The 17,913-nt window shown below is 61.1% G+C and overlaps 3 protein-coding genes across 13 annotated transcripts in view; 1 reads left to right on the top strand and 2 right to left on the bottom strand.

Annotated features, from left to right (window-relative positions):
- Positions 1 to 2,098: 2,098 nt before the first annotated feature.
- LOC142602935 (uncharacterized) lies at positions 2,099 to 10,578 on the bottom strand. 6 transcript variants are annotated; one of them, XM_075761300.1, is made up of 7 exons: positions 10,290 to 10,578; positions 8,761 to 9,180; positions 7,595 to 8,359; positions 4,328 to 4,747; positions 4,030 to 4,146; positions 3,629 to 3,714; positions 2,099 to 3,388 (listed from the first exon to the last, which is right to left on the bottom strand). In XM_075761300.1, exons 1-7 carry the CDS (start codon positions 10,396 to 10,398, stop codon positions 3,314 to 3,316), a joined length of 1,992 nt encoding a protein of 663 aa, XP_075617415.1. In that variant the 5' UTR covers positions 10,399 to 10,578; the 3' UTR covers positions 2,099 to 3,313. The 6 variants fall into 6 exon arrangements, with proteins under 6 accessions (XP_075617415.1, XP_075617416.1, XP_075617414.1 ...); XM_075761301.1 differs by lacking the exon at positions 10,290 to 10,578 and adding an exon at positions 9,791 to 10,021 and having other exon boundaries at positions 7,595 to 8,251; XM_075761299.1 differs by lacking the exon at positions 10,290 to 10,578 and adding an exon at positions 9,791 to 10,021.
- Positions 10,579 to 10,710: 132 nt separating this feature from the next.
- On the top strand, positions 10,711 to 14,486 carry LOC104640107 (deoxyribodipyrimidine photo-lyase-like). The gene is made up of 10 exons (XM_075761358.1): positions 10,711 to 10,761; positions 10,905 to 11,187; positions 11,387 to 11,532; positions 11,684 to 11,866; positions 12,046 to 12,204; positions 12,513 to 12,711; positions 12,791 to 12,943; positions 13,223 to 13,344; positions 13,444 to 13,603; positions 13,806 to 14,486. The coding sequence occupies exons 2-10, from the start codon at positions 10,956 to 10,958 to the stop codon at positions 13,958 to 13,960; spliced, it is 1,509 nt and encodes a 502-aa protein (XP_075617473.1). The 5' UTR covers positions 10,711 to 10,761; positions 10,905 to 10,955; the 3' UTR covers positions 13,961 to 14,486.
- A 445-nt stretch (positions 14,487 to 14,931) lies between these two features.
- The window catches only part of RUBCN (rubicon autophagy regulator), a 32,854-nt gene continuing 29,872 nt past the window's right edge, over positions 14,932 to 17,913 (bottom strand). For all 6 annotated transcript variants that reach the window (XM_075761330.1, XM_075761326.1, XM_075761329.1 and 3 more), the window contains one exon: positions 14,932 to 17,511. In XM_075761330.1, the coding sequence (XP_075617445.1) occupies positions 17,348 to 17,511 (164 nt within the window). In that variant the 3' untranslated portion in view covers positions 14,932 to 17,347. The remainder of the gene's footprint in view (positions 17,512 to 17,913) is intronic.

Below are 17,913 nucleotides of genomic sequence, written 5' to 3' on the forward strand. Positions count from 1 at the left end.
TTGTGCTGACAATGCCATACCGCTTTGGAAAGCCACCCTGCTGGGGAATATGTGCTGACGCTGGAAAGAGTTGCTCCAGCTGGTGTCTGAGGTGCAAAATGTGGTGGGAACCACAAGGATTGTTGCAAACGTGCTGCTCAGCATAGGAGAAAATAAATCAGCTGAAGCAAGGCACTTCCAGCCCACCTTGCCCTCAGCCTGCCTGCAAGCCCCTGCCCATGGTGTGCTGGGACCAGCACCGTCCAGAGACCCTCGTGCCTGCCCCTCCTGCCCATGCTGTCCCCAAAAAGCCCCATCTCCCTGCGGCTCCTCCAGCAGAGTCACAGGGGTGACAAACTGAGCACATCCCTCTGCTCTGACATTGGCACACCCTCCCAGGAAAGCCTGCAGCCACTATGGGTCATCCCTTCTCTTGAGGATGGTGCCTCGTTCCCACCCTGGGAAGGGATTTTTCTTTGATCCTTCTGCTATGCCTGAAACCAAGGTCCCGGCAAGCCACCAGCTCCTGCAAGGATAACTGTCATCCGCAGTTATCAAGGACCAAAGCATCGGATGGGCACTGGAGCCCCTCAGGAGCCCACAACTGGGGGGCCAATGCTGTGAATCCCAGCACCCGGAGGCTCTGCACCATCCGGCATCACACAGCATGGCCCAGCATGGTGCCTTATCAGCCTTCCTGGAATTAATGGGCTGTTGTTCCAGCCCTGCGGAGATCCCAGCGTCTCCTACTGGCACCACTCTGGCCTCCTGGCAAGGGCATTTGGAGAGGGCTTAGAGGTGGTGATGAGGTAACCAGGTTATCCATCAACCCCGCAAGTTCTGGATGACTTGGCAAGCTGGGCATGTTGCAACACCCTCCTGCCAGGCAGCGGGAGCTGGGCTATAGTCACAGGCAGTGGTGAAGGGGAGGGGGACACTGGAAGGGACACCCGAGTCACAAGGGACTCGAGACATGCACCCTGTGATGCTGCTGAGCCCTCTGAAGGTGACAGTCCTGCTGGGCGCAGGATCTGCTCCTCTGGACAATGCTGATGGATGGGAGCGGGTTACAATGAAGAAGCTGAGAAATTATTTACAGGCTGGGAAAGCAGCGGGACCTGGATCCGACCTGGCAAGGCCCCTCTGGTCAGGGATCCATGGCAGGCAAGCAGCCCTGAGGTGAAGGTGGTGACCAGCATCCTCAAGGACAGCAGGAACAGAGAGCATGGGAAGTGTCAGGAGCTTGTCAGAGCTCCGTGTCCCCAATGCCTGGGCAGTGCCCACCATCCCCATGGGACCCACATCCCCCCACCATGCCCCTCTTCTCCCTCCCAGGCTGGGGGGGCAGAGGGGCTCAGGGGGATGGGAGCACCTCGTCCCCCTGCCACCCCACGGCCACAGTAGCAGTGGAAGGCAGCCATGCTGGCAGGGGACAGCGAGTTCCCTGGTCACCTTTTCATCCCAGCACTTCAGGACCTTTTCCTCCCTTTGTGACGCAGTTTGGCTCCATTACCCTGGCCTTGGCTCCCGGCCATGTCCCAGGGTCTGAAGTTATGGATTCAACAGCCGGAGAAAGCAGCCCGATGGGATGCAGCGTGGGAGGACTCTTGGCCCTGCTCCACGGCGTAGGCAGAGCACGAGGATTTCTTTCCCAGCACCCCACCAGGCGTCCGGCGTGGGGACCCCTTCTGGCAGGCTTTGCCCTGCTCCCCGGCCCCCTGCCTGGGTGCTAAGGAACCTCTCTTGGTGCCGACAGCTCCAACAGGCTCCCAAAAGCCAGAGAGCACCCCAGAGAGCAAAGGGGCAACCCTGGGATGCAAGGGGCATTCCAAATGGGAATGTCCTGATGTGCTGCCTGGGCTCAGCCTCCAGCCCCAGCCCAGCCTCTCCCAGCCCCTGCGAGCCGGCAGACAGCCAGGTGATCCCAGGGTGCCTTTCCCTGTCCTGTCAGGCTGCTGACTCCTTCCCAGCCAGGTGACAACCCAGGGAGCCCAGGACCCGTCCCCGGCTTTGGCATCCCACCACCCCATGTGCCCCCTCCCAGCCCTCTCCATGCCGGGGCGGTGCAGGCTGCCAGCGAGGAGCATGGATCAGCCGAAAATAACCGCTGACGAGCAACACAGCTATTTTACTAATTATTTCAGTTTTCAATCTCCCAGCGAGGTGACTTGCTTAGGCTAATAATTGCTTCGGTTGGATTTTATCTGGCTAATTAATCAGTTAATAAATGACTTTGCTTCAGGGGGACAGACGCTGTGGCTGTCTCCTTAGCTTGGGACTGGAAAAAAACAGGGAAGGAGCACAGCCCACGGGATTTCCACGGCCCCACGGCACGCACAGCTGCCCCAGCAACTGTGGGGTGTCATGGGGCAGAGAGCACCAAAACAGGGACCCCCAGCCTGTTGGGGTGCTGAGCTAGCCTTGGGAACGTCTGCAGTGTTCCCTGCCAGGAGGGCACAGCCCTGAGCCTGTCTCTCCGTCGCAAAGCTTTTGGGACTCAGCCAGTTTTCCTTGCCAGTACCTCTGCTAGATGGCAAAGCTGAAAACTGGGGAAAGCAACTTGGAAAAAAAAAAGAAGTCGTCATCTTTGCCATTGGGATTTCCCTTCATTGCCCAGCCCATGCTGGCATGGGTGTGCTCCTCTGTCAGCAATATCGCAGGTGAGCTGGGGACAGTCAGTGTGCCAGGCGCTGGCTTCACTCGCCCTCTGCGCTGCAGGGCTTGGGAGCTCGGCTGGCACCAGGATGGGGCTCAGGTGGGAGATGATGGGGGCTCTTTTCCTCTTCTGCCTCCTTTCCAGAGCCACCCCAGGCTCCATCTTGGCCAACCCTGGATGTAAAGCATCCATGGAGCATCTCTTGAAGACCTCAGGCACCACAGCCTCCCTGGGTTGCAAACCTCAGAGGTCACCAACCGCCCTGGGCACAGCAGTACTGGGGGCTCCAGGTCTCCTTTCTCTCATCCATCAGTTCCCAAGGTGGCTTTTGTGGCTGAGCCATCTCAGTCCCAGCTGTAAAAGCCCAGCCCCTGCAGGGTTCCCTCCTCCCAGGGCCCCAGCAGCTCTGGGAGGGGGGGTCATACCATGGGATCCAGTTCTGGTGCAGGGTGGTGGGAGGGCTGAGGCTCTACAGGCAGGCTGTGGGAAGGGGCAGGGGCACCCCAGTCCATGGGGGTCACCGGGGGTCCTCTGGGCGTGCACAGTGAAGGGCAGGGAGTCCCAGGTTCAAGGGGAGCTGTACAGGTTATCCCAAAGGGCTGCACCGCCGTGGAGTAAGGAGCAGGGAGCAGAAGGCTTGCCAGTCCACGTGGGTGCCAGCCAGGCGAGGAGCAGCGGTCAGGTCCTCCTCTTCCCTCGCCACTGCACCGCCAGGCCGGCGCATGGGAACACCGTCTGCAGGTCCCCGCGGAGCTGGGGGGAGAGGACAGAAGTCAAACCGTGCTGGAGGGAGTCTCCTACCCCCGCTCCCCACTAGGAGGGGCCTGATCCTGGACCACAGCAGCCAAAGGAGGGACTCCCCTTTATCTGAAATAGCTCTGGGTGACATTCAATGTGAGACCCAGACATTCCCCTCCCACTAGCTGCCTGAGCCCCTCTCCGGCTGGCTGGACCATGGCTGGCAGATGCAAAGTGACACCCATCACATCTCACCTTGGACAACACCAGCTCCTGCACCGTGGTGTTCTCCAGGTCCAGGGGGATGGTTAGCCGCAGCGACAGAAAGAGGTGAGATGCACCTAGGGACAAAAAACATGGCTCTGGTTACTGTCGTTGAACTTTGAGCTGCGCCAAAGGATGTGGGGAGTCTCTCTCTAGGATCGCTGGCACAGACATGGGACATCCTCTCAGGGTAATCGTGTCGTGCACACCCTAAACTGTCAGGAGAACAACCCTCCACCTGTACAGTAAACCACACATCCCATAGAGCATCAATGCCCCCGTACTGAGAGCACAGCAAAGCAGTGGGGCTGCAGGACCCCCTGCACTGGCCCCTGGAAGCCCAAAGCCACAGGTGCTGGAGGGTGGCGATGCCCATGGGGCACTGCACTTACTGGTGTTGGACATGGCGGTGGGGCAGATGGGCGGCATTGTTGGCAGGTCTGCAGGGGTGCTGAGGGTAACCTCTGGGGTCTGGGTGGAGTTGGTGGCGGGGGAAGAGGGCTCCGTGCCTGGGCAAAGCAACATTACGTTAGCGCTGTGTGTGGAGAGGTGCAGGGTGCTCCTACAGCTGGGGACAGGCCGAGCCTAAATGAAGCCACGTACATGATGCCACCCAAGTACATGCCCAGTGACCCTGAGGGCAGTTGTCACCCTGCCCCTGCCGCCGGGCACCCCCACGGCTACGCTCACCTGTGGCTGCACTGGGCGTCTCAGGTGCTCCTGAGGTGCCCAGGGTTGGCCCCACAGTCGCAGTGGAGGTGCCAGGGGTGGTCCCAGATGTGGTCTGTCTGGGGGTGGGGGTGCTCCCAGGGACCCCTGTGCCGGTATCAGGGTTGGCCGTGGTGTCTGCTGGGCTCATCAAGGGCACGGTCGAAGCGGCTGTCGGTGCTGGCGTGGCAGGAGGAGGCACGGTGGTAGAAGAGGCGCTGCCAGTCCCCAGGGATGTGCTGGACCTCTGCGGGGTGGAGGCTCCTGTTTCAGGGCTGGAGGGAAGGACGGTGCCTGCGGTGGTGGAGGCGGTGGTTGGCAGCAGTGCTGTGGTCTCCATAGGTGTGGAGGAGGCAGGGAGAGCCGAGGACGTGGTTGCTGTCACATCCGTGACAGAGGCCCCTGCAAAGAGGTGTGAGAGCGAGTGATGTAAGGGCTGGCAGTGAAAGGCTGAGACCATGGCTGTGCCAGGGAGGGCACAGCACCACCACCAGCACACGCTCCACAACTTTGCATCAGCCGTGGATCATCAGGAGTGGGGACTCATTGTCCTGCATGGGTCAAACACGTGGATCCCCTGAACGGCACCACGATCATCAGCAAGGCAGGGTACATAAATCCCCCAGCCTGACAAAGCAGGAACAGGCCCTGGGCATCACCGGTCTGCGGGCAGAAACTCCTGTAGGCACCAGCCCTACGACCCCTTCCACCACCTTCACCCATCCCTGGAGGAAGTCAGACAAACCCGTCCGACGGGAAGAGCCGTGCAGGAACTGGTGACCGTGGGACAGGCGGGAATGGCAGCAGCAGCAGTTTACACAAACCTCTCTGCTCCAGATAGTCAGGAACTGATAGCGCTGGCTGTAAATAATGGCAACGGGGAACCAGCCCCACAGAGGGGGGGCACAGAGGAACAAAACCCAGCTTGCAGCTCAGGGCGACTCGTTAGAGACGTGCAGTGACCTACAAAAGCTCTTAAGGGGGTTGAAGGATTCAGGAGGGCTGTCCTCTCTGTCTGCACAGACCCTGTGCCAGGGCAGCCTGCTGTCCCTGGTGAATGCCTGAGCATCTGTAATCCTCTCGAAAAGGACACACAAAACAGCCTGGCTGCCCAGGCCTCTGTTGAGGGATGCCTGTGATGAAGCAGCTTTGAGATGCCAAGCTGGATTCCTCAGTGATCCCAGCACAAACCCGGTGAGTCTGAGGCTCTGCTCACATGGCGATGGGGAACCGAGCTACGCGTTGCAGTCTGCTTGCAGCCAACCCCACCAGAAACTCCCAAAGTCCCTGGCACCCAGTTCCTCCCTGAGCTGCTGCAGGCAGCAGCTGATTAATAATAATGTGGCAAAGGGCAAAGGTCTGATCCCACCCGTGCCCAGGTTGGTTTCTGCCCTGAAGGGCCTCATCCTCACACGAAGGAGGAGCTGTAAGTCCACCTCTGCTTCCCATTTAGCAAACAACACCCGCAGCATTTTGCCCCCCCCACACTCCACAGGCGCCTGCTGTGGGCGAAGCGCTCCATCACCCCGGGGAACGATGCTCCCCACTCACCACCCACCCCGCGGAGACCATCGCATCCTGCTCAGCCCTTACCCAGCACGAGGTGTGGCACGGTGAGGCCGACGAGGCTCAGCAGCAGCAGGGGCAGGGACAGCCCCCCTCTCTGCCCAGTCATGTCCCCGCAGGCACGGCTCCAAAAGCTCCCCACGGGCCCAGCACTGAGGTTTCTGAGTCTCCTTTGCCCGGCAGAGGAGGAGGATCCAGGTGGGTCCTTTACTCCCCAAGTGCTGGCAGCAAAGGGAGAGTTTCCACCCAATGCGGACAGTCCCAGGGACCAGCACGATGCCAAGCAGACATCAGCTGCACAGCTGGACCCGGAGCAGCCACAAGCAGAGGGCAGGGCAGGCCGGCAGGACCACCACTGCAGCAGACCAGCTCCCTGCAGATGGGGACCGTGCGGTCTTCTGCCTGCTGAGGGGACGGGGACAATGGGAAAAAGCCCAGGGAAGCAGCCGGGCTGCCTTGGACCGTCCCTGTGCTCCGCCACAGAGGTGATGTTCAGTGGGTCCCAGCACCAACACCCTCAGGAGAGAGCAGCCCACTCTGTCTGAGCGCAAGGAACCGGCCAAGAGAACCGGCAGTGCTCAGGAAGGGCGTGCTCCAGGCTGAGGGTTTGTTCCCTGGGCTGTCTGCACAGGCATCACTTCCCCATGTCACAGCATGTCACAGCCGAAGCACGTTGCTGACAGCCAGAGCTGCTTCCTTCTTCTGGGATCAGGGACAATACCGGGCAGAGGCGCCTGCAGGCACTGGGCCAGGGTACAGGGGCTCCACAGGCGGACAGGCACACTGGACAACAGCCAGGGCACAGCCACCCTGCTGCTGTAGCGGGACACTGGGGCACTGCCAGGGCACAGGTGCACTGAGGGCATCACCGGGGTACGAGCAGTCTCTGCCGGGGTGCTCTCACACTATAGCATTAGGCAGGGGTACAGATACTCTGTCAGGACACAATCACTCTCCTGGGGCACAGGGACACTGAGGGTGTGTGCACAGCCAGGGGCACTGGAGCAGGGTAGAGTCTCCCTGCCTGGTTCAGGTCCTTGGAGGTGGGTGTCACCAGGGTACAGGTGTAGCCTCAGGGTAAAGACCCCTGGAAACACCACCAGGATACGGCCACACTGCTGTGGCACAGGTGCTCAGGGAGGGGCACTGCCGGGGTACAGTCACACTCCTGGGGTACCGTCTCACAGCCGGGGTACAGCCGGGGTACAACCGCGCTGCCGCGCTACAGCCACACCGCCGCGCGACGGGCACGCAGCAGCACGGCCAGCGCGGGGCTGGAGACGCCCCGCCCACTCCCTAAGCCCCGCCCACTCCCAGCCACCCACGGCACACACGTCCGCTCCTCAGACCACGCCCCCCACGCGTGCCCCGCCCTCAGCCCCGCCCCGGTGAGACCCGGAGCGCCGCGGCGCGGCGAGGCCAGAGCGGGGCCCGGTGCCGCCGTCCCGCGGGGGGCGGGGGGCGGGGAGGTGTGTGAGGGAGCGGCCCGTCCACCGCTACGTGACGAGGCAGCCGGGCCCGGCCAGGGCGCGGGGAGCAGCGTGGGACCCACCCGCCAGCCCCCACCTCCGGCCTGCGGAGCCTGGAGGCAGGGCGGCCGCCCCGGGGCTGGCGCCTGGTGGGAGCAGGACGGGAGATCCCGCGGGGGTTTGTCACCCTGGCCCTGCCCTCCGCTGCACTCACCCGTGGTGGAACTGGGGGTCTCAGGTGCTGTTGGGATGGAGGTACCGGGGCTGGTCCCCACCATGGTCCCAGCTGGCTGGCTGGGAGTGGGGACGCTCCCGGGGACCCCAGTGCTGGTATCGGGAGCAGCCGTGGTGTCCGCTGGGGTCATGGAGGGCTCGGCCGAAGCAGTTGTCGGTGCTGGTGCGGTGGGAGAAGAGGCGCTGCCGGTCCCCGGGGATGTGCTACCAAGCAGCGTGGTCACGTCTGGCCCGTGGCGGGTGCTGGTGCCAGGCGTGGTGCCCACCCCGGTGGAGGAGAGAATAGAGGTGGGGGCAGGCAGCGTGCTCGTTTCGACTCCAATTGAGGTGACAGCCAGGGCCGTGTTGGTCCCCATAGATGTGACAATGGTTGTCTCACCACAGGTGGTCGTCATGGCCATGGGGGTTGGACTTGGGATGCCAGTGGTGAGCCCCAGCCCTGTTGAGGTGGGGTCAGGCTGCACCGTGGTGCCGGCAGGAGACCCAGCAGTGCTGTGGGCTGTGCTGCCACTCGCCTTCGGTGTGGTCATGCTGGAGGCTGACGGGCTGCTCCCTTGGGATGTTGCAGCGCTCGCTGTGAAGGCATCTGTCAGCATCTCCGCGGTGGAGTTTTCAGGGCTAGAGGGTGGGACGGTGCCTGCAGTGGTGGAGGCGGTGGTTGGCAGCAGTGCTGTGGTCTCCATAGGTGTGGAGGAGGTAGGGACAGTTGAGGACAAAGTTGCTGTCACATCCGTGACAGAGTTCTCTGCAAAGAGGTGTGAGAGCGAGTGACATAAGGGCTGACAGTGAAAGGCTGAGACCATGGCTGTGCCAGGGAGGGCACAGCATCACCACCAGCACATGCTCCACAACTTTGCATCAGCCATGTGGGCAGATGGGCGGCATTGTTGGCAGGTCTGCAGGGGTGCTGAGGGTAACCTCTGGGGTCTGGGTGGAGTTGGTGGCGGGGGAAGAGGGCTCCGTGCCTGGGCAAAGCAACATTACGTTAGCGCTGTGTGTGGAGAGGTGCAGGGTGCTCCTACAGCTGGGGACAGGCCGAGCCTAAATGAAGCCACGTACATGATGCCACCCAAGTACATGCCCAGTGACCCTGAGGGCAGTTGTCACCCTGCCCCTGCCGCCGGGCACCCCCACGGCTACGCTCACCTGTGGCTGCACTGGGGGTCTCAGGTGCTCCTGAGGTGCCCAGGGTTGGCCCCACAGTCGCAGTGGAGGTGCCAGGGGTGGTCCCAGATGTGGTCTGTCTGGGGGTGGGGGTGCTCCCAGGGACCCCTGTGCCGGTATCAGGGTTGGCCGTGGTGTCTGCTGGGCTCATCAAGGGCACGGTCGAAGCGGCTGTCGGTGCTGGCGTGGCAGGAGGAGGCACGGTGGTAGAAGAGGCGCTGCCAGTCCCCAGGGATGTGCTGGACCTCTGCGGGGTGGAGGCTCCTGTTTCAGGGCTGGAGGGAAGGACGGTGCCTGCGGTGGTGGAGGCGGTGGTTGGCAGCAGTGCTGTGGTCTCCATAGGTGTGGAGGAGGCAGGGAGAGCCGAGGACGTGGTTGCTGTCACATCCGTGACAGAGGCCCCTGCAAAGAGGTGTGAGAGCGAGTGACGTAAGGGCTGGCAGTGAAAGGCTGAGACCATGGCTGTGCCAGGGAGGGCACAGCACCACCACCAGCACACGCTCCACAACTTTGCATCAGCCGTGGATCATCAGGAGTGGGGACTCATTGTCCTGCATGGGTCAAACACGTGGATCCCCTGAACGGCACCACGATCATCAGCAAGGCAGGGTACATAAATCCCCCAGCCTGACAAAGCAGGAACAGGCCCTGGGCATCACCGGTCTGCGGGCAGAAACTCCTGTAGGCACCAGCCCTACGACCCCTTCCACCACCTTCACCCATCCCTGGAGGAAGTCAGACAAACCCGTCCGACGGGAAGAGCCGTGCAGGAACTGGTGACCGTGGGACAGGCGGGAATGGCAGCAGCAGCAGTTTACACAAACCTCTCTGCTCCAGATAGTCAGGAACTGATAGCGCTGGCTGTAAATAATGGCAACGGGGAACCAGCCCCACAGAGGGGGGGCACAGAGGAACAAAACCCAGCTTGCAGCTCAGGGCGACTCGTTAGACACGTGCAGTGACCTACAAAAGCTCTTAAGGGGGTTGAGGGACACAGGAGGAGGGGACCTACGGCTGTAGCTCGAGGCTCGCAGGAGGTACAAGCCAGGTTTATTCCCTGCGCTCAGCTCAGCACTGCTCTTGCTTTGTGAAAAGTGCAAACATTGGGAAGGCATTTGCAGTGTTTCAGGCCCACAACATCCCGGTGATGGTGGCATCTAAGTCAGGTGCTGCCAAGCCAACACAGCTTTCAGTGAAGGCATCGAGCCCTGCAGGGACCCTTTCAGCAGGGCTGCACCGTGCTGCGGCTGGGGGGCAAGGTCTTCTCTGCCCAGATGGAGACACACATGAGAGGCAAAAGAAATAAAGCCAAGCTTGTTGCTCCAGTATTGCAAAGCGTAGCCCTGTTCACTCACTGGGAAGGTGCTGAGATGCATGAGAGCAAACAGCACCCACAGCGTTTCACCTCTGTGGGTGAAGCCACCCCTAGGCCACACCACCCCCCCTGGAAAACGATGCTGCCTGCTCACCACCCACCCCACTGAGAGCATTGCATCCCACTCAGCCCTTACCCAGTGTGAGGTCCAACACGGCAAAGCTCAGCAGCAGCAGGGACAGGGACAGGGACAGCCCTTCTCTCTGCCAAGCCATGTCCAGAGCCAGCACCTCCATTCCCCGCATGGGGACAGGTGCCTTCACCCCGGGGACGCAGATCCAGGGGACGGTGCCAACAGGGAACTACGCTGCCGAGTGATGGCTGAAGGTTGCCGGAGCCGCTTCCTCGTTCCCGAGGGCAGGGAGGGGAGGTAACGACAGGCACTTACACCCCCCTTCCTGGGGACCGGGGCAGCGCCGATGTCCCCGGCGCGCCCAGGGGCGCGCCGGGGACATCGACGCTGCCCCGGTCCCCGTGCGCGAAGGGGCGGGACCAGGTGCTTAAAAGCCACATCCCTTATCCCATAGAGCACGCCCATTTTCACGCCCCCCCCCCTTTTAGCCACTCCTCCAGCTTGTGTAACACCCGCAGGGCCGCGTGGTTACCAGGTAGGGACCCCCGGGGCTCCGGGAGCGGACCGGGAACCGGGATGGGCAGGAGACCGGGCATCACCCAGGCTCTGGGAGCGTGACCGGGGAACGGGATGGGCAAGGCACCGGGAGGTCAGTACGGTTCCGGTTTCTCCTCGCAGCGGTCGCACGCAACAACGTTGCTCCCGGTACCGGCCCGGATAATCCTAAGGATGCTGCGGGGGCAAGGGAAGCGAAAGGCTGAGGTCACGGAGCTGCCACGCGTGTCTAGGAGGAGGAAGGAGGAAGAGGAGGTGATGCAAGAGGCCCGGCGGAGGGCGGCCCCGTCCGTGAGGGAGTTCAACTACAACAAAAAGCGGGTTCGCCTTGTCTCGGACAGCTCGGACCTGAAGGATGATGCTCGGTGTATCCTTTACTGGATGTCCCGGGACCAGCGGGTACAAGGTGCGAACCAGCTGGCGGAGAGGGCCGGGAAACAGAGCTCCCGTGGGTGGTGAAAGCCTTGAGCACTTCCCCCCGGTAGCCCTTGGAGCTTGTCCCCCCCCTCTGCAGGGGCTACTGGGGGGATTTCTCTTGTGAAACCCCGTCTCCATCCCCTCAGCAGAGCGTCTCCCCAACACTGACCTGTGCGCTTTCTCCCCAGATAACTGGGCTTTCCTCTACGCCCAGCGCCTGGCCCTCAAACAGGAGCTGCCTCTGCATGTCTGCTTCTGCCTGGTGCCCAAATTCCTGGATGCCACCATCCGCCATTACGGCTTCATGCTGAGGGGCCTGCAGGAGGTGGCCGAGGTACGGCCGCTGCAGAGATGTCCGCGCTGGGTGGGACAGGGCAGGGGCAGGGCTCCTGGGAAAGGGTGAGGCAGATCCAGCCCTTCAGCAGTTGTGGGACAAGGTCTGCAGAGGCACAGACCATCCCATAGCCCTTTCCCCCTCACTGCAGGAGTGTGCGGAGCTGAACATCCCCTTCCACTTGCTGCTGGGCTATGCCAAGGACGTGCTGCCCGCGTTCGTGGTGGAGCATGGCGTGGGCGGGCTGGTGACAGACTTCTGCCCCCTCCGCGTCCCCCGGCAGTGGGTGGAGGATGTCAGGGAGCGGTTGCCGGAGGATGTGCCTTTTGCGCAGGTGGGTGCCCACGATCTCAGAGGGGAAAACTGGCTGGTGACATGTGGGAGAAACTTGTCTCCTGCATTTCGTGCCTGCGAAGGTGTGCTGGAGTCACCTGAGCAGGGAGCCTGTGTGTCGCATCATGGGGACCATTTACTGCTTCTGCTCACACCCTCCTCCACGGCTCTGCTTCCCAGGTTGATGCCCACAACATCGTGCCGTGCTGGGTCGCCTCCCCCAAGCAGGAGTACAGTGCCAGGACCATCCGGGGCAAGATCCATGCTCAGCTCCCCGAGTTCCTCACCGAGTTCCCCCCTGTCATTCGTCACCCATATCCCCCATCCTGCCCAGCAGAGGTACCAGCTGGAGACACCTCCACACCCCCCTCACAGCCAGTCCCGGAGAGTTTCACGGCTGCTTTGTGATCCTGGGAGGGGATGGCAGGGCATGGGGACAGTGATCTGCCTGAAGTCATGCATAGGTGGTGTGGAGATGGGGATGCCCCAGGGAAGGGAGGTTCCCACATCTCTGCCAGGCTGGTTAAGGGAAGGCTGGCACAAGCTGGGGACTTGCTGGCTGGGGACATCCAGGGGATGTAACACTCAGGGCAGCCCTGGCTGAAGAGCGTCTGCAAATACACTCATGCTGTGTGGTTGCCACCCAGCCCATTGCTTGGGAGGCCTGTTATTCCAGCTTGCAAGTGGACCGCACCGTGAAGGAGGTGGAGTGGGCAACCCCCGGCACGGCTGCGGGGCTGGCTGTACTGCAGTCCTTCATCACGGAGCGGCTGAAATCCTTCGGCTCCCACCGGAATGACCCCAACAAGGCGGCACTCAGCAACCTGTCCCCATGGTTCCACTTTGGTGAGTGCCCTGGGCTTCCCACCCCGCAGCACAGCAGCTCACACCAGCAGCCCGACCTCCTCCCTCCCCATGTCCCCAGGCCAGGTTTCCACCCAACGAGCCATCCTGGAGGTGCAGAAACACCGAGGCAAGTACAAGGAGTCAGTGGACGTGTTCGTGGAGGAGGCCGTGGTGCGGCGGGAGCTGGCTGAAAACTTTTGTTACTACAATGAGAACTACGACAGCGTGCAAGGTAGCATCCCAGGTCGGGTGGGCAACACTGGGGGCCGGACTGGTACCCAACTGGTCACCCCAACTTGGCAATCCCATTTCTGCTAGGAGAGGGGCTGTGGGGGCACTAATATACCATCATTTGGTACCTTCTGGAGGCAGGACAGGAGCTGGTGGATGCCCTCTTCAAGGCTGGTGCCTCCAGGGCACGGTGCCCTCAGCAGCCCAATTCCCCATCCCTTCCTCACAGCCCTGCAGCAGCAGGTTGCTCAGTGTTGCTCCTCATCTCTCTTGCTCACAGGTGCCTACGACTGGGCACAAACCACCCTGAAGCTTCACGCCAAAGACAAGAGGCCTTTTCTTTACAAGCTGCAGGAGCTGGAGCAGGGCACCACGCATGACCCGCTCTGGAACGCTGCCCAGGTAGCGTCCTGTGTCTCCTCTTGAAATACTGAGCCTTTTCCCAAGGGGCAGAGATGAGCTGGCATGGACTGACCCATGTGGCTGTCCCTTTCCCCCCAGCTCCAAATGGTCCGGGAGGGCAAGATGCATGGCTTCCTGCGGATGTACTGGGCCAAGAAGATCCTGGAGTGGACCCGCTCCCCCGAGGAGGCCCTGCAGTTTGCCATCTACCTCAATGACCGCTACGAGCTGGACGGGAGGGATCCCAATGGATACGTAGGCAAGTTGCACAAGAGGGGCAGGGGGCGGCGGGTCTTATATCTGAGGGCCAAGGCAGTGGGGAGGGGGGGGGGGGAAGAGGGCTCCCTGGGGACAACCCAGCCCACGTTCCAGCCTGTCCTGCTTTGCATCCGTATCCCACCTGCTCTCCAGATGCCTCCAAGCACAGGAGAGAGCTGACACTCTGTCCCCATCCCCGACAGGCTGCCTCTGGTCCATCTGCGGCATACACGACCAGGGTTGGGCAGAGCGGGCCATCTTCGGGAAGATCCGCTACATGAACTACGCCGGCTGCAAGCGCAAGTTTGATGTGGGCCAGTTTGAACGTCGCTACGCCCCCCGCACGCCCTCCCAGTGACAGGCACAGCAGGGCGTGAGATTGCTTGTCCTTCTCCGTACTGGGGTGGACGTGTCTTTGCCAAGGTGCGGGCTCATACCTCAATGCCTGGCCAGGGATCGCCCCGGATGCTGGCGGAGGGCTCACTGTAACAGCAGCAAGCCCTGGGGTTTTGCAGGTTTCTTTTCTCTGCCATCAGCCCCTGCTCAGCTGGGGCCCCAGGGGGGCTGTGCAGGGCCCTCCTACTGCCACAGGTTCGCTGGCGGCTGTGAGAGCCCATCCTCAGTGTGCCCACGCCTGCCAGACACCTTTTCTACAACCACTATGCTCAGGTGTAAGCCCAAGTTGCTGTTCTTGCTGCTAACCACAGTTTAGCTTTAGGCTGAGCAAGGCTTTTCTGGGGGAAAAAAAAAACCCCAGAAACCAGCTTCTCATGCCGTGCTTCCCGCAGGGAAGTCCTGCTTCGTTCCGTGCAGAGCCAAGCGCTGTGCTGGGCTTGCATGTGCATCCTTCGACGTCGTTTTAAAGTTTACAGTTTGTATCTCCTGTGCCTATGGTGTTTATGGGGCAACGCACAACACTGCTACAAGGGGAGAGCCCCGCTTCATGGGACCAGGGTGCAAGCAGGGACAAGGCAGCCAAGGCCATTCCCCTGGGCCCCCCTGCCAGCAGCAAAAGCAGGCTCAGGATGGGGACAGGCATTACAGAGCCCCTTACTCAGCAGCTTGTACCTCCTGCCCTGAATCCAGTGAGTGATTTGGAGGGGCAAGCCACGAACCAGATGGAGTAGTCAAGGGGTGGTGACAATAACCCCCTCCCAGTGACATCTGGCTATGCATCACCAGTTGCACTAGCTGTCCCCCCGCTGTCCCCTGCCACCAGCTGGCGCATCCTGCTCCCTCCCTGTCCCAATGGGCACTGCAGCACCGACCCCGAGGTGGGGACACCCACTGTTATCCCACCTGAAACAATGCCACAACACAACCAGAACCCTCATTAATTTAGTTTATTAGGGACGGCATTTTTGTTGCTACACTGTGCAATAGTCCTGTGGGGAAGGCTCCAGTTTATGGCCAGGGCAGCCCCCTGCTCTCCCTTACAAAGAGCTTGCTGCCTTGGCCAGTTCCAGTGTTATTTGTAGCAGTCAGTGCTGGGCACAACCCTGCCCTGGAGACCTCCGCTGGGTTTGCAAGTCCCACTGCTTCCAAAGTCCATGGTGGAGTGTGGAAACCACAAATAAACCAAAATCCCTTTCCTCTTCTCTAAATGTAGTCAGTGCTTCTAGAAAAGGACGTGGGCAACCTCTCAGCTGCTGTCCCATGACATTAAAGTGCTTCAAACAAAACAGGGTGGATGGAGGTGTGCTGCTGAGGCAGCTCCGGGGAAGGGGGTGCCAGCTCTGGGCAGCAGCAGGAGCGCTCAGCTTGGGGTCAGGCAAGACCAAGGCAGACCAGCATCTGGCAGCCCCAGGGCTTGCAGAGCTGGAGAGCAAGCGGGAGAGCAGCTGCTCCCCTGGGGAAAACAAGCAGGAGCAAGACAAGAGGAGGCAAAACCCTAGGGGAGCAGGTGGGGAGCTGAACCCCCTTTCCTGGGCTAGACATGGCTTTGTCAGGATGCTGCAGAGCAGGGGAGAGATACTGCCATGCAGCAGCCTGGCCCCCAGCAGTGAGGCTCTTGGCCACCCTCCCTGGCCAAGCCCTGCAGCCACCCGTCCTGGTCCCAGCCTCTGCCCTGGAACCCCGCCACAGCCCGCAGGGACAGCCCACGAGGGGTCACGTCCCAGCCTCAAGCCAGGGCACGCACTGTGAGAGCCATTGCCTCATGGCGCCTTCTGCCAGCATATCGCTCCCTGGTCCCTCAGCACCCTTCTTGCACGTACACAGGCCACACCTCACATCCCACCCATGCCATGGGCTTAAGCATCCTCCTGCGATGCAGAGGCACCTCCTCGACTGACCGCTAGCTCACTCTGTACCACAGGGTCCAACCCATGGAGCCATCAGTTGTGGCATGCCGGCTCCGCATCTGCAAGGGACTGACCCTTTGCAGCACCCCAGTGCCAAACCCTTCTCCCCTGTGTACCCCATGTTGTGAGCAGGCTGCCTGGCCACCCCACTGCACCACAGCCGGAAAGCCTGGAGGCTCTGCCTAGCTCAGGGACCCCTCTCCCAAGAGGAGCAGGAGATCTGCTGGGAAAAGGGGACACCTGGCAAATGCCAGCTCACTCCAGGGGTGGAAAACCAGGAGCAGGACAGCCCTGGAGGTTTTATACTGGTGAGTCCCAAGCAGATTGCATGCCCCCTAAAAGGGATTTCAAGCAGCACCTCCTTGGGGGGAACACACAGTTAAAAATACAAACAACCACATTAAAAAATTAAAACCAAATCCAGCAGATTAAAAAAACAAAACAAACCAACCTAAAAGAACAAACCGAGACAGAAGCTTGGGGGGATGCAGCTGGAGGGCTGAGCCTTCACCCACATCCCCGTGGGTCTCAGGCAGAAGGCAGATGGATGTCAAGGCAGGTCCTGGTGCCACCAGAGTGAGATCCCATGTCACCCTTAGAGGAGGACATGTCCCTCTGGGAGGACAGACGGGCAGCATGAGAAGGAAGCAGGATTGGAAGCCTTGCTTACCGCATCCTCCAGCCATGAGGATCTGCCTCTGCCGAAAGGCCAGCAGCACCGGTCCCCTTGTGCGGCTGCTCCAGGGGCAGTGCCCCTTGGCAGCACAGGCTGCGGTGGCAGGGCAGGGAAAGCAGCCCAGCACACACCGCACAGAGAGAGGTGAGGCAGAAATCTGGCATTTTCACCACTGCCACCTCTGCTCTGATCCCGGAATGAGAGCAACTGCCCTCTGGCAGTGTCCCAAGCCAGATTTGAGAAAGGGAGCTGTTAAATGTACAACCAACCCCAAACCCCCACCCTCCCTCCATGCACACAATGCCCAGCAGCAGGACAGGGGATTGGAGGACTCGGCTGATTTCTCCCCTCTGAGGAGCAGACGTGGCCAGAGCTTCCTAGTATCCAGCTGGTGAGCAGAAAGTGCCGACCCCCTGCGGGGCCCTGCTGGGGAGGGCACGGGGACGGCAGCACAGCCCTGCCTGGTCCAGCATGAGCAACTGCTTGGAAAAGGCCCCTGTTCTGCCTGCAGGACAGGCGGGAGCAACCGCCTTTCCCCAAGCAAAGGCATCGGGGAGTGAGAGCGGTACCTGGAGCAGACCCGGACGATGGAAGATGACCCTTCTCCCCAGCCCAGCACTACTGCACGGGGGAAAACAGATCCCTCAAGACAGTGCTCCAGGCCTTCTGATGGTCCTCCTCATCTCCAGTCCGTGTGGCTCAGTCTCTGGTGACAAAGGCCACACACATAAATAAACCCACAATCTGCTCCTCCGCTGCAACGTGCTCATGTGGCTGCCACTGCCTCCGGCTGCTCCAGCTCATCTTCGTAGTCCGAGACGTAGGACTCCATGTTCTGCTTGGCCAGCAGCTCTCTCCGGGCTTGGAGCCGCTCGCAGCGGGGACAGCGGGTGGACTTGAAGCAGGATTTGTGGTAGCAGGCTTTGCACTCTGTGGGGAGAGGGGGAGAGCATGGCTGAGGGCTGGCAGGGTGTTGACACAGACCGCCTGGCACTCTGCACCCCGGAGAGGGATGCTCCAGGCTTGTCCATGAGGACATTTCAAAGCAAAGCCATGGCAGAACAAGCACCAGAAGCGGGGGTCCAGCACCATTCTGGAAACAGCAAAAAGTCCTGCTGCAGGGCCCCTGCAGCTCCCCTTTGGGAGCACAGGCGGGAGGTATCCTGCTCCGCACGAGGTACCTCCCCAAACTTCCCTGATTGTCCAAGGAAACAGTGACTGCCCTGAATTTTCTCTGGCACCACACCTGCCAAACCAAGACTTGCATGTTGTCAGGAAACATTTCAAGCCAGTTCAGAGGCTGGTCCCAAGCTGCAGGGACAAACTCTGCTT

The sequence above is a fragment of the Balearica regulorum genome, chromosome 9 (assembly GCF_011004875.1).
Source record: "Balearica regulorum gibbericeps isolate bBalReg1 chromosome 9, bBalReg1.pri, whole genome shotgun sequence".
Lineage (NCBI taxonomy): Eukaryota > Metazoa > Chordata > Aves > Gruiformes > Gruidae > Balearica > Balearica regulorum.

Coding starts and splice junctions, on each gene's coding strand:
- LOC142602935 (XM_075761299.1), bottom strand. CDS start 9,935: ATGCCACCATCACCGGGATGTTGTGGGCCTGAAACACTGCAAATGCCT. Junction 9,181..9,790: donor GCGAGCCTCGAGCTACAGCC/GTAGGTCCCCTC, acceptor ACCTCTTTGCAG/GGGCCTCTGTCACGGATGTG. Junction 8,360..8,760: donor GACCCCCAGTGCAGCCACAG/GTGAGCGTAGCC, acceptor ACCTCTTTGCAG/AGAACTCTGTCACGGATGTG.
- LOC104640107 (XM_075761358.1), top strand. CDS start 10,956: ATGCTGCGGGGGCAAGGGAAGCGAAAGGCTGAGGTCACGGAGCTGCCA. Junction 13,345..13,443: donor CGCTCTGGAACGCTGCCCAG/GTAGCGTCCTGT, acceptor CTTTCCCCCCAG/CTCCAAATGGTCCGGGAGGG. Junction 13,604..13,805: donor GGATCCCAATGGATACGTAG/GCAAGTTGCACA, acceptor CATCCCCGACAG/GCTGCCTCTGGTCCATCTGC.